General features: G+C 37.5%; 1 protein-coding gene across 1 annotated transcript in view; it reads right to left on the bottom strand.

Annotated features, from left to right (window-relative positions):
• ryr2b (ryanodine receptor 2b (cardiac)) overlaps positions 1-14,400 on the bottom strand; it is a 51,318-nt gene that overhangs the window by 14,935 nt on the left and 21,983 nt on the right. Inside the window, exons 48-72 of the mRNA XM_077730118.1 lie at positions 14,243-14,363; positions 13,978-14,147; positions 13,178-13,398; positions 12,254-12,344; positions 12,059-12,187; positions 10,828-10,979; positions 10,432-10,510; positions 10,267-10,356; positions 10,006-10,143; positions 9,830-9,907; positions 9,671-9,746; positions 8,110-8,233; positions 7,058-7,173; positions 6,612-6,691; positions 5,796-5,917; positions 5,649-5,698; positions 5,462-5,522; positions 4,399-4,634; positions 3,724-3,805; positions 2,911-3,041; positions 2,541-2,840; positions 1,539-1,776; positions 1,114-1,201; positions 458-541; positions 228-389 (exon numbers count right to left, since the gene is read on the bottom strand). Of these exons, the coding sequence (XP_077586244.1) occupies positions 228-389; positions 458-541; positions 1,114-1,201; positions 1,539-1,776; positions 2,541-2,840; positions 2,911-3,041; positions 3,724-3,805; positions 4,399-4,634; positions 5,462-5,522; positions 5,649-5,698; positions 5,796-5,917; positions 6,612-6,691; positions 7,058-7,173; positions 8,110-8,233; positions 9,671-9,746; positions 9,830-9,907; positions 10,006-10,143; positions 10,267-10,356; positions 10,432-10,510; positions 10,828-10,979; positions 12,059-12,187; positions 12,254-12,344; positions 13,178-13,398; positions 13,978-14,147; positions 14,243-14,363 (3,219 nt within the window). The remainder of the gene's footprint in view (positions 1-227; positions 390-457; positions 542-1,113; positions 1,202-1,538; positions 1,777-2,540; positions 2,841-2,910; positions 3,042-3,723; positions 3,806-4,398; positions 4,635-5,461; positions 5,523-5,648; positions 5,699-5,795; positions 5,918-6,611; positions 6,692-7,057; positions 7,174-8,109; positions 8,234-9,670; positions 9,747-9,829; positions 9,908-10,005; positions 10,144-10,266; positions 10,357-10,431; positions 10,511-10,827; positions 10,980-12,058; positions 12,188-12,253; positions 12,345-13,177; positions 13,399-13,977; positions 14,148-14,242; positions 14,364-14,400) is intronic.

Here is a 14,400-nt window from a genome sequence, read left to right on the forward strand (position 1 = left end):
TTAACATCCATGCCCATGATTGTCCCCAAAGGAGACATTTGATGATACTAAAGCCATTGACAATTTAAATGGCTAAAGATTGACTACACATTGTTGTAAGCGTGGCCAATTATAGAAAAATTTCACCCGGCTTGCTCTATTTCCAAACCGATCTATAGTAGAATAATAGCCATCATTCCCCATGCAGCAATCACTTAGCATGGTGCCCACATTTTTTTTCCACCAACCTGAGCAAAAGCACTCTTGGCTGACATAATGAGACTCTCGTTGTTGGAAAAACAAGCCCTCAGTCCCACCGGGAGAAGTCGCTTGACGGAAGCCACAATCAGGGAAGTGTGTGTGGAATAACGATCGCCCTTCCTCTTCATCCTTCTCTTCTCAAAGTCGAGCTGTAAATCCAACCGCGGCGTGAATATTAAGCTTCATTTCAGAGATGCAACTTTGAATCGAGGCTCACCTTTGTCGTGTTGTCGTTGACCAAAAAGGCCAAATTGTTGATTTGGTTTTGAACCACGTAATTCTGTTCCTCCCACTTGAAATTCTGTAGCCAAAAGTGACGAGTCAGACGGATGTTTCATGCAAAATTGACAAAAAAGACAATTTGTTGTGGGATAGACTGGCAAACCTGCTTAATAATTGTTTGTTCATGTCATGCCATGTGACAAAACTCGTTTTACAATTGTTTGTTAAGATTGTAGAATGTAAGATAAACTGACCAACTTGCTTTACAATTGTTAAGACAGTGGAATGTAGGATAGGGTAACTAGCTAGGCCTTGCAATGTTTTTTTCGTATCGCGAAATGTAAGATGTAGTTTGTGTGAGCTATAAAAATATCGTGTTTGCATATAACTTTGCCCTTCAAATGTCTAACCATATTAGCCCAAAGTTTTGTTTACATAAACTCTGTTCTACATGGCTGTCTTAGAAATATTACCCTGTCTTCCTATATAAAGACTGACCCACTGTTCATTCAGAGAAAGTGTGTTCACAACTGTTCGAGCTCTCTCCCCATTCTGCAGTCTGGTAATAAACCTATTTCCTATTAAATTGACCTCACTCTTTCTTAACCTGTTCCTTATGTTGTATCTCAAATCTATCATTTGTGATCTCACGTGAGATTTGGCCCAGAATATGAAGACTTCAGCCACCATGTTGAATAGCTGTTGTGCATCAGGATTCGACTGTTTCTGCCAAAAAGCCCTGAAATGGATTGACAAAAAAGAAAATCAAAAGTTGAAGAAAAACATACCACAAAGGAAGCATGAAATTGAAATATTTCACAAGCTATAACAGTTTTGTCTTCTCTCCGGGGGGCCGTTTTTCTATTGTAGGAAATGGAAAGTCACACAGTAGAACAATTAAGCCTTCACGTGAGCCATTATTGCTCCCTTAGCAAACACTCTGTGTGGGTTCACATTAGTGCATCATTGCCCTCACTTTTCTTGGTGATTATCATTTTTATGACAGCCTTTAAAAACTTTAGCAAGCAGGTATTGATTTATACAACAGTGCTTTTCTACATACACAAAATTCTTACCGATTTGAGTCCACAAATGGAATAAGAAGAGGATAGAAAGCGTAAACGTCTCGCACTAGAACGCTGAACTTCTCCTGCATCTGCATTTCGGCTTCCGAAGTGGCGAAATCTTCCGCTTTCATTCGCTCCTCCTCCAACAGCACATGCTCCGCCCTCTTTCTCAATTTATCCATCAGAGGAAGGTAGTGGCTGGTCAGGAGATCAACGCTGGCTTTGCTGATGATTTGCTGGGAATGGACTGTAATGGGAATGGACTTTTCAAGTGCCATTTTTCAAGTACCTAAACATTGATTGGTTGTGGGAGGCCAACTGAAATCCGACTATAAATTCCATCTGTCATCTCATTTTTTGAACTGCTTTATCCTTACTAGGGTTGTGGGGGGTGCTTGACTCTATCCCAGCTAACTGGTCAGAGGTGGGGGATACCTTGAACTGGTGACTAACCAATCACAGCAGACTATAAATGTGTCATTTTAAGTTGATCCTGAAATGTAATAACGTTACTTGAATTTTTTGGGGGGATTTAAAATGAACTAATTTTCTGTTATCCTTACAAGGGTCACAGGGGGTGCTGGAAGCCATCCCAGCCAACTAGGGTCAGTGGGCGGGGGGTAACCCTGAATTGGTAGCCAGCCAATCACAGCCAACTATAAATGTGCAATTTTAAATTCCTCCTGAAAAGTAATGAAATTTCTTGAATTTTTGGGTCGGCTTAAAAAAATTAATTCATGTTCTGTTCGCAGGGGGTGCTGGAGGCTATCCCAACCAACTATGGGCAGTGGGCGAGAGGCACCCTGAGAGGCACCCTGAATTAGTTGCCAACCAATCACAGTGCACAAGGAGACAAACTACCATATACATTCACACTAATAATTTCGTAGAATGTATAACCAGCCTGGCATGTGTTTTTTGTGTTGTGGGAAGAAAACCAGAGTACCCACAGACAACCCACACAGTCTCATAGAACTTTTGTTAAATTATGAGTAGAAAAAAGTCCCCTACCTGCAAGCTCCTTCATCCAGTCGCCCTGGCTGGCCCCCACATGGTTGCGGATAATCCCGAGGATGTACCCGAGCAGCTCACTGGCGTGCCGAGGCGTCACAGAGTTGACGACCGTGTCGTCTTTACACCAACGGGACACGTAAGAGCACAGCATTGGCAAGGTGACATCGGTAACATGGACGTAGCGAGTCTGCCGGGCAGCGGCGCCGGCGCCCGTCAACTCTTGGGCTTCCGCCATGACTTGCTCAAGGGAGGGTAGAAGGCGACATATTTGTTCCAGGTCAACTGGCAAGCCCAGATCTAACAGAAAAAATATGGTAACTTCATTTTCCAGATAAAATAATGTCTATTTTTTGAATGGATTACTGACCATGTCTTTCAGTGATGCTCATGGTGTTGTAAATGGAATAAGGGTTGCTTTGATTGACAGCCGGCTCCAAGAAGCAAACGGGAAAAGCAGCGGTCAGCGCTGCCAGACAAGAACCTGCTGCTGGTCTGCACCTGAAGGCAAAAATCCCTTTACACATATACACCTTCAATCCATTTTTTATAGTGTTTGTCCCTGCAGGGTTTCACGTTTGAACTAGGAGACTCTCTCATCTGACTTTGGGCGAGTAGAAGAATTCCTGTCATTCACATCAACAGAATTTTTTTCAATGAAAGTGATTTTTTTTTTACCTGGAGAAACTCTTAAACAAACCAGCCAAGTCCAGAGAATTGAACTTGCAACTGTGAATTTTAGTTTTTACAAAATGATTTTTGACAGAAAAAAATGATTAAAAAATTGCAATTATTGATTTAAAAGGTGGAAAATCAGTAAATTTAATATACATCTATACTCCTCATTTTAATTTGATCCTAAAACAGAAAGTCGGCACTCATGATTAATTTCCCGGGCCACACAAAATGATGTGGTGGCCCAAATTTGGCCCACGGGCCACCACTTTGACACCCATGCCTAAAATAGACTAAAAATCAACACGCCACCTTCCAAAACCATGTTATACAAAATAGCTGAATTGAAAACCTCCTAATTGATTCATTTACAAATTCCAATTGACAAAGGGCCCATCACAAACTCGCCATAAGAGCTCCAAAGCTTACAACATTATCGTCTCTTATTGCAAATAACAACTACATCTTATTGCCCACGACCAGATCGGATAAAAAAGCCAGTATATACCCTTCTACGTAGCCACTACCGCTGGTGCCGAGGAAATAAAGCCCGTTGAGTATCTTGTAACAGGACGCCTGCACGCTTCCCACTGGAAAAGACAAGGTGACACTTAAATCCTCATTCTCTAAGGACGGGGGGGGGTAAAGGAGGCAAAGGAAAGGTGAGCCTCCGCAATCACAGAGAAACCGACTAACGAGAAGATTGCTGATGCAGGAAATGGATGATCTCTGTGGAAGGTCATCGTATTAGCCAAGGAGACAATAGGTTGGGGGGTTGCTCTCTGACCATGACTGAGCCTTTTAATGGGAGCTGACTTCAAAGCTATGCAAAACCAGCTGCTAATCTCGCCCTGTTATGATTTTGCTCTTTATATTTGAATAGACCTTTTTGTGTCCTCACTACTTTTCTGGATTTTATGAACCATATATGATCAAATCTCTAAATTCTTTGGTTGAGGAACAAATTTGTGGATTAGTCTGTCCTCAACTGTTACTAAAAGCCCGAAAAAGAATTCTAAGTCAAAGATTATTTGCTAAAAGAGCAAAGTTTGGACCTTAAAAAGCTGGTCTTTGTAGTGCAGTCATTTGAATAGAACTTTAACATGAAAGTTTCAAGTTATTTGGATGCATTTACTGCAAATTGCTTTGAAAATGTCTAGAAAATGATGAAAAAACAACTCACCCAAGAGGTCAACACCATAGTTATGGCTAACAAGATGCTGGAAGAGGGATGTGAGCGTTGGGAGGAGGAAAGAAGTTGTGTAATGAACAATTCTGGCCTGGTGATTGTGACACTGAGCCAAAGAAGCCGAGGTCGCCGATAGGTTTTTTGCAGTGGCCTCCAGATCAGATGCAGCCGCCTCGAAGAAGGACTGCAGAGATGCCTTCACAGACTCTGGAGACGACTTTGTCAAAGTCCTATAGAGAGAAGATAAGTAAAAAGTCAGGTTCCCATCATGGCTCATCATTCCATAAGTCAAATATTGGGTGCTTGGACGTTTGGTGTCCGGTCAAATGGTGACAGAGAGTAAGTACTGTTGAAACCAGCTCTCAAAATTATATTCATGAGAGAGAGTTGAATATCTAAGTACTGTTTAATATCTAAGTACTGTTGAAAACAGTAGATATTTAGATATTAAACTCTCTCCCATGAATATAATTTTGAGAGCTGGTTTCAACAGTACTTAGATATTAAACAGTACTTAGATATCAAACACTACTTAGACATTAAACAGTACTTAGATATTAAACAGTACTTAGATATTAAACACTACTTAGATATTAAACACTACTTAGATATTAAACAGTACTTAGATATTAAAGAGAAGTTAGATATTAAAATGTACTTAGATATTAAACAGTACTTAGATGTTAAACAGTACTTAGATATTGAACAGTACTAAGACATTAAAAAGTACTTAGATAGTAAACAGTACTTAGATATTAAACAGTACTTAGATATTAAACAGTACTTAGATAGTAAACAGTACTTAGATATTAAACAGTACTTAGATATTAAACAGTACTTAGATATTAAACAGTACTTATATTTTTGCAAAAGAAGCCTTTTAAATGGACAAAATGTGGCTGAGCTCCAAAAATTAAAATAAAAGAAGTCTACAATGTCCCTGCGGTGTGATTGATTGTTTATCTCCGCCTTCAAAATGCACTGGGATAGTCGTCAAGTGTGGCAAGTCATATTAAAAATGGATGGATGGATGGATGGTTGGTGAGGGAAGTGCTACCTGGCATCCAACGCCCGGGCCAAAACATGAAGACAACTCCTGACTGCTGTGCTTTCATTTCCTGAAGGTTAAATGAAGCACAGACAAGATAGCAGGTGATAATGCAAAATATATATATACATCAGTCACAACCAGATATTTCTCAAGTAACACAAAACCCAACGACTTATTGCAGCACGATTCTTACCAAAGAGAAAGAGAGAATGTCTTACGATAGCTGAAAGCTTACAAAAGAGGCTGCATGGAAGGAGGAATAAAAGTAAAATGGTAAGAATGAGGAGGAGAAAGGAGGAAAAATATGAATGCAAAATTGTCTCGCATTGATTTCACCTGCCTTGCGATCATTTCTTTTTCTTTTTTGGAGGCTCGGCTTCCTTTTGACTCCAAAGAATGGGACGCTGCTATAAAATAGAGCCGCTGGCTTTTCACATATTCCTCCAAAAGTGGAATAATGACCTGGAAATAAGCAATAGAGGGCCATTTTGGATCAAATTTTACAAATAATAATCGGTAAAATTCGTCCTACCAACAAAAAAATGGGCATATATTTTATTTAACATTATTTTTAAGGTGTTTTGGTGGTTTAGAGTGTGCTAAAATAGCGAGAAATAAAATGTATAAAGATTCAAGCAAACCTTGTTATTAGAGTTAAATTAGAGTAGTTTTAAAGTTTGATTAAAAAAGTTAATTAAGTCTGGAATTGCTATTGACAACGATAAACAATACACCTTTATTTTAAGTGGGAATCTTCATCATGTAGTGAAATAGATTGGAAAAATTGTAAAAAAAAAAATTTAACATTTAAGTCATCAATGAGAAAACTTTGTAGTAAAGATAACTAATGAAATATTCTTTCCTTTCCCTAAATTTCGACAGAAATGGGCTTAGGAAACCGTAATCGATGGCGTGATGAGAATTGACACGCCCCCATGGATTTCTCTAAATAAATTATACAGCTACAAAGGATTATTTGGCGCTTGATTACCCATAGGAACCATTTACCCAAACTAATGAGATGATAGAATTGAACTAGTCTGTCAGTGTCAAGGGTAAAAAGTCCTCTTCAACAAAAAAAATTCTAATAGAATTAAAAAGCCACTGAATATGGTCAGTTTTAATTCACTTATAATAATAATAATAATAAGCAAACCTTAAGGAAGAACTGAACAGGCTGCTGCTGGTGTGACACTCTCTCCCCTTTCGAGGTCTGTCCTCTGGCTTGCATCACTTCTGAAAAATTAAATATAAAAAAAATAATAAAGAATATGCAATAGAGAAAAAAACTACAAAGAAAGTGATAGGAGAAACTAATTTTCTGCCCTTTTGAATGAAGTACGGATGAATCAAATTAAAGTGAGTGTGCCTACGGGAAGTTATACAACATGGAAATGTCAATGCACATCATTTAATATCACATTTTAATTAATTATAATAAAATATGTCAGTTTTAGCCATACTTTGGTTTCAAAATGTATTTGTAATGTATGAACTACAACTAAAAAAGTCAAAAAGTAGATATATATTTGCACATAGAAACTGCCAAGTCCAGTATAGAATTATTTTATGTATTAATTTGAATAAAAATGTTACTTAAACCAAGCTCCAACATATATTCCTGAGCCTCTTCCGTGTACGAAAGCAACCGTTGGAGTAAATTATGACCAAAACTGTTGGCCGTGGCTGGGAAATCCAGATCAGTTTTCTTTCGATCCCTGCTGGAACAAAAATAAATCAATAAATTCATCATTTTTATGAACCAAAATGAGTCATTTTCTATTGCATTTTCTATTCCCTCCTCATTTTCTATAATGCGATGCCGCTTTCCAAAAAAAAATGGACAAAAACAAATATGATCCAGTAAAAAAAATCTTGTTTATGGTGCAAAATAAGTTCTAAGAACTGCCACAATACTTCAATAACTGCAATGTAAGGGTTTTTTTTATGATGTCTACTTATTATGATTTGGACTATGGATTATTTACCTTCTTGTTTTATTAGTGTTCCAACACTATGTATTTTTTATATATTTTTGGTGGATCCAAGCCATGATGCAGTGAATCGAACATAGCAAGGTTTTACTGCATTATTAATATATGTGGAATCTTTCACGCATAATCATTCGGGGAGAGATTTGTGTCTCTTAGGGTATTCGTTCAAATATTAGTTACTTTTGGCATCAAGTTACAGCCATTTTGAATACCAAAATAATATAATAATATAATAATTTACCCATTGAAATGTGGACATTTTCTATTAAAATGTGTAAATTTTCAATTAAAATGTGTAAATTTGCGATAAAAATGTGTAAATTTTCAATTAAAATGTGGACATTTTTTATTAAAATGTGGACATTTTCTATTAAAATGTGGACATTTTCTATTAAAATGTGGACATTTTCTATTAAAATGTCAAAATTTTCTATTAAATTGTGGAATCTCTCAACACAGTTCAAATATTAATGTTTAACTGTCAATTACTCCCAATATTTTCTTAAAATGATGAGTTTCAATGCATTTTCAAGGCCTAACAAAAGGCCATTTTTTTTCCTTTGTGAAAAAAAGCCAATGTTGAGAGTTGTGGTCGTCACACTGAAAAATTCATGAGGACAACCTCATCCATATTCCCAAATTTGCAAACATTGGCCTCACCTCCACACCGTGTAGCCATTGAGTTGAAGAAACTTGAGGACATCTTGGGCTCTTTGTCGGAATCTATTCTTTTCCTTGGCGCTCAAGTTGTCGTAGGGCACAAGAAGCAAGTGCCCGGATCCCCCTGAGGAGGGCGTCGGGTCAAAAAAAAAACAACACAATTAGCCAGCAAGTCCACTCTAACTTTATCTGGCCAAATAATTGTACTGCAGTTATTTTTAACGCTTCAGATAAGCTAGAAATTCAATATAAATTCAGTTTGACTAGTATTTATCACAGTGACCTTTCAGAAAATAGCGAGCAAGGGAAAGGTTTCCCAAAGAGAAAAGAAAGATTTATCAACACAGATCAATCTTTCTTTTCGCTTTGGGAAACCTTTCCCTTGCTCTCCTTACTTTTTTTCCAGCCATGATAGACAATGAGTTTGTCTTTTATTCCCGTTTCTTTATTCCACTAAAAGAAGCCAAAATGTTTAAGACAAGCACGTGAAAATTGATTTTTTTTTTATGGATATAAACCGCTAATGCTAAATTGAAATGTAATTTGGCTTGGTGATTAAATTGTGAACTCACAAATGTTTGTGATCTGCATGGATAATCATTTTATGGGTCGTTATATGAGCCGGTGGTGAATTAATTAAAACTAGTCATCATTTGGAGTTTGGATATGCGAACAAACTGGGGGAATTGAACCAAGTGTCGCAAAATTTTGCGTCAACAATGAATCCATCATATGCTTCAGCCATTCTGAAAACTAAAACTCTATTTAGTACTTCAATGTAGTACATCACAATGAGGTAATTTGACTTGATAAAGTGAGCAAATGTTAATCCTTTTTTTTTATCCTTTCCTCATTTACACTGGCAGATAACTTTTATTAAGGTGCCTTTCTCATTTTACATTTATGTTCCATTAAAACAACTACCGAGTCATTTTAAAAAGTCTCCTTTTAAAAAAAAGTACATTGCAAATTTTGTCCTTGGTAACATTGGAGGCGGGATTACATTAAATGACACTACCTGCATCAGATATTTTCAGATAGGTTTTTACATTGTACTTTTATCAAATTCTGTGGCGCGTTATTGTGAAAATACATCTGCTACCTGATAAAGCCACATTTCCAATGTAAAATACCAATGTTATCGGATAGAGGCATTTTATTGGTTATCTGAAATGAATGAAAACCTCGGTCCATTCCCATTATAAACCACATCCTTCACTTATTCCCCCCATTGTATCCAATAACAGACACCCAGTATCTATTATGCCTAGTATAAAGTAACACAGTTATTAATAATGCTCTCTATCTTGGCAAAAAGAAAAAAAACTTTGGAAAAAACTTCTTAAAAGACAAGATTTTGATGTTTTACTTCAACAGATTGAACTCGGACCACTCGCTGCTCCCCCGGTTGGATGAAGATATCTTTCAAGTTCTACCACTACAGAACAAGCACTTGCCTTGAGGAAAATGCTAAAATAATTGAGAAATATACTCTCAAATTGCCCAAGGGGTCCTTAATTAAGATACCAAACTGTGACCAGAAGAAGTTGAAATGAAGTACCTTTATTCTCTTGTTGTAGTTTTTTCTTCTTGGCCCAAGAATTGTGGTAGTTTTCAGACAGTTTTTCAGCCATGGCCTTGGAATAAAATGGGCATGAAGTCTCAATAGATTAGTTTAGTTTTATATAAAACTGTCACAGAAAAATAAAACATTACTTACACATTGATCCCATGATAAAGTGACGTTACTTGTGTCAAAGGGTTTTGGGCTAAAGGTCGACGCCCCTTCGAAAGACAACTATAGGCAAGTATAAGATATGTAAACTAGTCTGTGAAGGCTTTTGGAGAGCAAAAAAATGACTTTACACCCAAAACTGACAAAGTAAACGAACCAACCTGACCAGACTGCGAGATTTTCCTCGTACAAGCGTGCAACCCAAACGCATCTCCTTGTTTTGTGCGCTCAATGGTCCACCCAAATGCCATCATACTTTTCATGGTCTCCTTAATAGCCCAGCGGTAAGCTTCTTTGTCCTGCAGGGGACAAAAAAATCCACCCAGAAATGCAGTGATTCACATAAAACAATTCCATAACAACGGCCATTAAATCATTGAATACAGAATTCAATTCCTTTGGGTCATTTTACTTGACGATACCTTTTCAGCCAGAGCCCTGTAGGGCTTGAGAAGAGGGTGAACCTTAGTGTTCTCACATAGCTGCTCCCCGTGAACCCAGCCGTTGGCAAACTGACAAACAAAAGACGCGTCCATTGTAAATTGTCAAAGGTTAGGGTTAGGACACCCAAAAGTTGACGACTCTACCTTGTCTAGTGACCATTTCTCATGGGTATGTTCGGCGTATTTGTTCACGACGGGCTCCAGTCTCTCTGGCAAAGAAATACTAAGGAAAAGATGACAGTAATCTACTAGTTAATGGAGTTTTAGCCACTGAATAGTCGGTTAGTGTGTGGAAATATATAGAAACCTTGTCAGCAATGTTCCCTCTAAGCGTACTAATCTGGTCTTCTCTGCGCAGCAGCAATCATATGGCGCGCAGTAAATAAAATTCAACTTTATTTTTTACCCTTTTCCCCATGATGGCGCCGTTTAAGCGGCAGCCAGTGGTAGTAGCTCTGTCTACTCTTATGTTTTTAGTGTTTTACAGCATGTTTTACATGAAAAATTAGAGGGAACATTGCTTGTCGGGTTCTTACGTACTTTGAGGTTTCCACGGGTTGCGGATCGAAGGTTCCTTCTGTGTTTTTGTCCATTTGGGATATGCAATGAGGGTCCAATCGATCAGGGGGAAGCGCCTCCGCCATTGCGCCCAAACATTGGACGCATAGTTTGGATAATTCTGGCTCATATTGCTGCAAAAAAAAAAAAAAAAAAGAAAAACACCCACACACACACATGTGTAGCTATACAATCCATAATAAATGGCTCATTAGAAATGTACTGTATAGTAAAAAAACGTAATTATATGGGTACTTGGAGCAAAGAAAATGGAATGCCTTAATAATTCAGGCTATGTTTATGGACAATTAAAAATGATAATGAATGTTATTTTTCATAATGTGTCAGAAAGGTGGCATGTTTCCCATTAGGAGTGGTTAGATTGTAAACATCATGTTGTTTTTACTAAAGCAAAAGAGATACATTAAATGTAGTAGGAGAGGATTGAGAGTAGACGCTTTATGATTTGCTTTGTAAATAGAGCAGAAAAAATACATTATACTAGTGATAAACGCACATTTACAGCCGTAAAATTGTTTTTGTAGTTCAATTCAAAAGTTGAGGAGGTCACTTTAGATCACGGGTGTGAAAGTGGCGGCCCGGGGGCCAAATCTGGCCCGCCATATCCTTTTGTGTGGCCCGGGAAAGTAGATCATGAGTGCTAACTTTCTGTTTTAAAATCAAATTAAAATGAAAAGTATAGATGTATATTACATTTACTGATTTTCCCCCTTTGAAATCAATAATTGTCATTTTTTAATCATTTTTTTCTGTGTTTTTAGTTCAAAAATCATGGTGTAAAATCAAAAAATATCATTAACCCTTGATTTAGATCATTCCACTTAAATATTACAGTATACCTACTTAAATTAACACAAAATCATGTTTCTGTATGTCGGCAATAGGTATTTGTTTTTTTTATATACAAGGTTAAAGGCTATAAATTGAATGTTTTTAGTATGCATTACATACAAAAACAAGACGTGAAGTGTCAGCGGTGCAATATTATTTTTAGAAGTCCAGGTATTCTCTCATTTTGAGACATTTTGACACGATTTCTGGCAGCCGTTTGATGTGAGGCAGATTTGGGCCAGGAATGTTCTCACCAAAGTCATACTTTGATGTTTTATGTTCGCTAAGACGAAACGAACGTACGTGCCGAGGGGAGCCTTCCAGTCAAATATCATTTGGATGAGTGGTGACTTGTCTTTACCTTTTTTGTCAAAGCCTTAAAAATGGTCCAGAACAGCTTCATGGATAAGTGGAGTTCTTCTTCGGAGGCCAGCGTCTGGTTCACCTGAGAATAGTACTTGGATTTCTGCTCATAGTGATTGGTCAAGAGCTGTGTATGGAAACCGTGAAGGGATGGTGAAGAAGAGTATTTTCTCAAGGAGTGTTTTGCAGTTACCTTTAATGGTATTTTGCTTTGCTCTGTTAGAGTGGGAACGTCAAAGGCAAGACGTCGGAGGAGAGGCTGGATCATGGCTGGGTGAAGTTTACTGAGAAGATAGATAGATGCAAGTCACAGTAATCGTCCATGTTTTTCATGTCAATTGCGATTTGAACAATGCAATGTGAAAATTACAAGAAAAAAAATCATGTAACCGAATTATGGCTCAGCCAATTTTGTTCTGAAATGTTAAAATAAGGAAAAATAACAGTAATCCCTCAAATATCACGGTTATAGGAGACCAGACATGTTCGCGATATTTGAAAAACTGCAAAATAGGATCACCTCTATTATTACTACATGCCATACTACATGTTTTCATGCCTATATGAATATGTAGAAATAGTTCAGTTTAAATACAATAATATACTATCAATTTAAAGGAATCAAACCTATTTTTCCACTTTAATTGAATTAAAATTTGATTAGCAAAAGCCTAAATAAAAATAATTGTACATAATTGTTTTTGTTATTATGAAATATGGATTTAAATTATTATATTATTTGATCAGCTACACTAAAATTATAAAAAAACTCTAAAGATGCACTGCGGGTGAACAAAACATAAGAAACTTTTTTTTTAGACAATAGTTACTGCAGCACATTAACTAGCCATGACAAATCACCCCGAACCGACTGATCATATAATTAGAGAATGAGAAATCTAATTAAGAATTGTCATTAGCAAAATGTAGATCAAATATACCAGTGGGTAATTAGAAAACGATATCCGAATGATGGCCAAACGTTGATGCATGACAAACAAGGACGAAAAACAAGGAGACACAGTAGATTGTTGCCATTCTGACTTTCGCTACTTGCTATTAGGGATTACCACGCCTATTTCTGACACAAAATCCAAAAACAAAAAGATCATACTACCTGCACACAGCCAACAAACAATCCTCTGTCGTCTCTCTTTGAGCTTTGGTTAAACTCGACGCCTTGGAAAGACCGTAGATCGCCTGGATAAGGGAATCCATCAGGGTGCCGTGGTCCTCCAAACCGTAGAGGAGGCGGGAAAATTTGGTAATGAGCGGAAGGACGGCAGCACAAAGGTATCGGTTCAGGGCTAAGGCCATGTCCGTGGATCCAAAATCATCCTGTAATTTAAAAAAAAAAGCAAGTTTACTACTATGAGGCTTAAGGACAGTTTTTTTCCTACATGCATCAGGACTCTAAACTTTCGGTATCATGGCACACAATCCCTTCTGTGTAATAAGTTCGGGGTGTGGTAATATGAAAAGACGTTGGGCGGTGATCTGCCTCCTGCTGGCAGTGTCTGGGTATGATGACAAAGCCTATGTCCGATTATTCTTCTTATTATTATTATCATTAAAAGATAAGAAATTTGATTTTGCTTAAAAATGATAAAAATTTATATTGAGGAATAACGAGCAGTGACAATTAGGCTTTTGTCTAGTCAAATAATGATGATGATGACAATATTATTATTTATTATTATCATTATTATTATTATGAAGGAAGGAAGAAAATTCAATTGGAAAACACTCAAAATTTAAAATCATGCACAAATATGTGCACTTTTACAGTTAAAATCTCACTTTCCGGGTTAAAAAATGTATGACTTGTAGTCCGGGAAATACGCCACTTGTATAAATAGTGACTGCATTCCTAATCATTTTTTTTAAAGTAAGAAAATTTGAGCAAAAGAGACTGACCGTGTCGAGAGAGACGGCCATTTGCAAGTCAGCCAGGAAACCGACTTGAAGGAGTCGTAGGAGAAAACTAGTCTGGTCCACGCCGTAGACCCGTTCCAAAAAGAGAACCATAGCCGCCTTGTGGTCGGGGCAAAAGACGGTTGATAAATCCGGTTCGACGACCTCTCCATCTTCAAAAGAAAGTCACAGTTTCACAAATGTGTTTTTTAATGGAAATCCAGCCCCGAGAAGGAGAAATGACCAACTTTTGTCAATCTCACCCGACCTTTTGACAGCGATGGAGTCTGAAAAGAGATGCTAATGACTCCCTCGAGATCTTGGATGGGTATGAGTGACCTCAAAATGGCCCGTGTGCGGATGGCTTCGCCTTTGCCTCTTTCAATCAACTGCAACGTTTTAGAAATGTTATTAAATGTTGAAAAA

The sequence above is a fragment of the Stigmatopora nigra genome, chromosome 12, assembly GCF_051989575.1.
Source record: "Stigmatopora nigra isolate UIUO_SnigA chromosome 12, RoL_Snig_1.1, whole genome shotgun sequence".
NCBI classification, from domain to species: Eukaryota; Metazoa; Chordata; class Actinopteri; order Syngnathiformes; family Syngnathidae; genus Stigmatopora; species Stigmatopora nigra.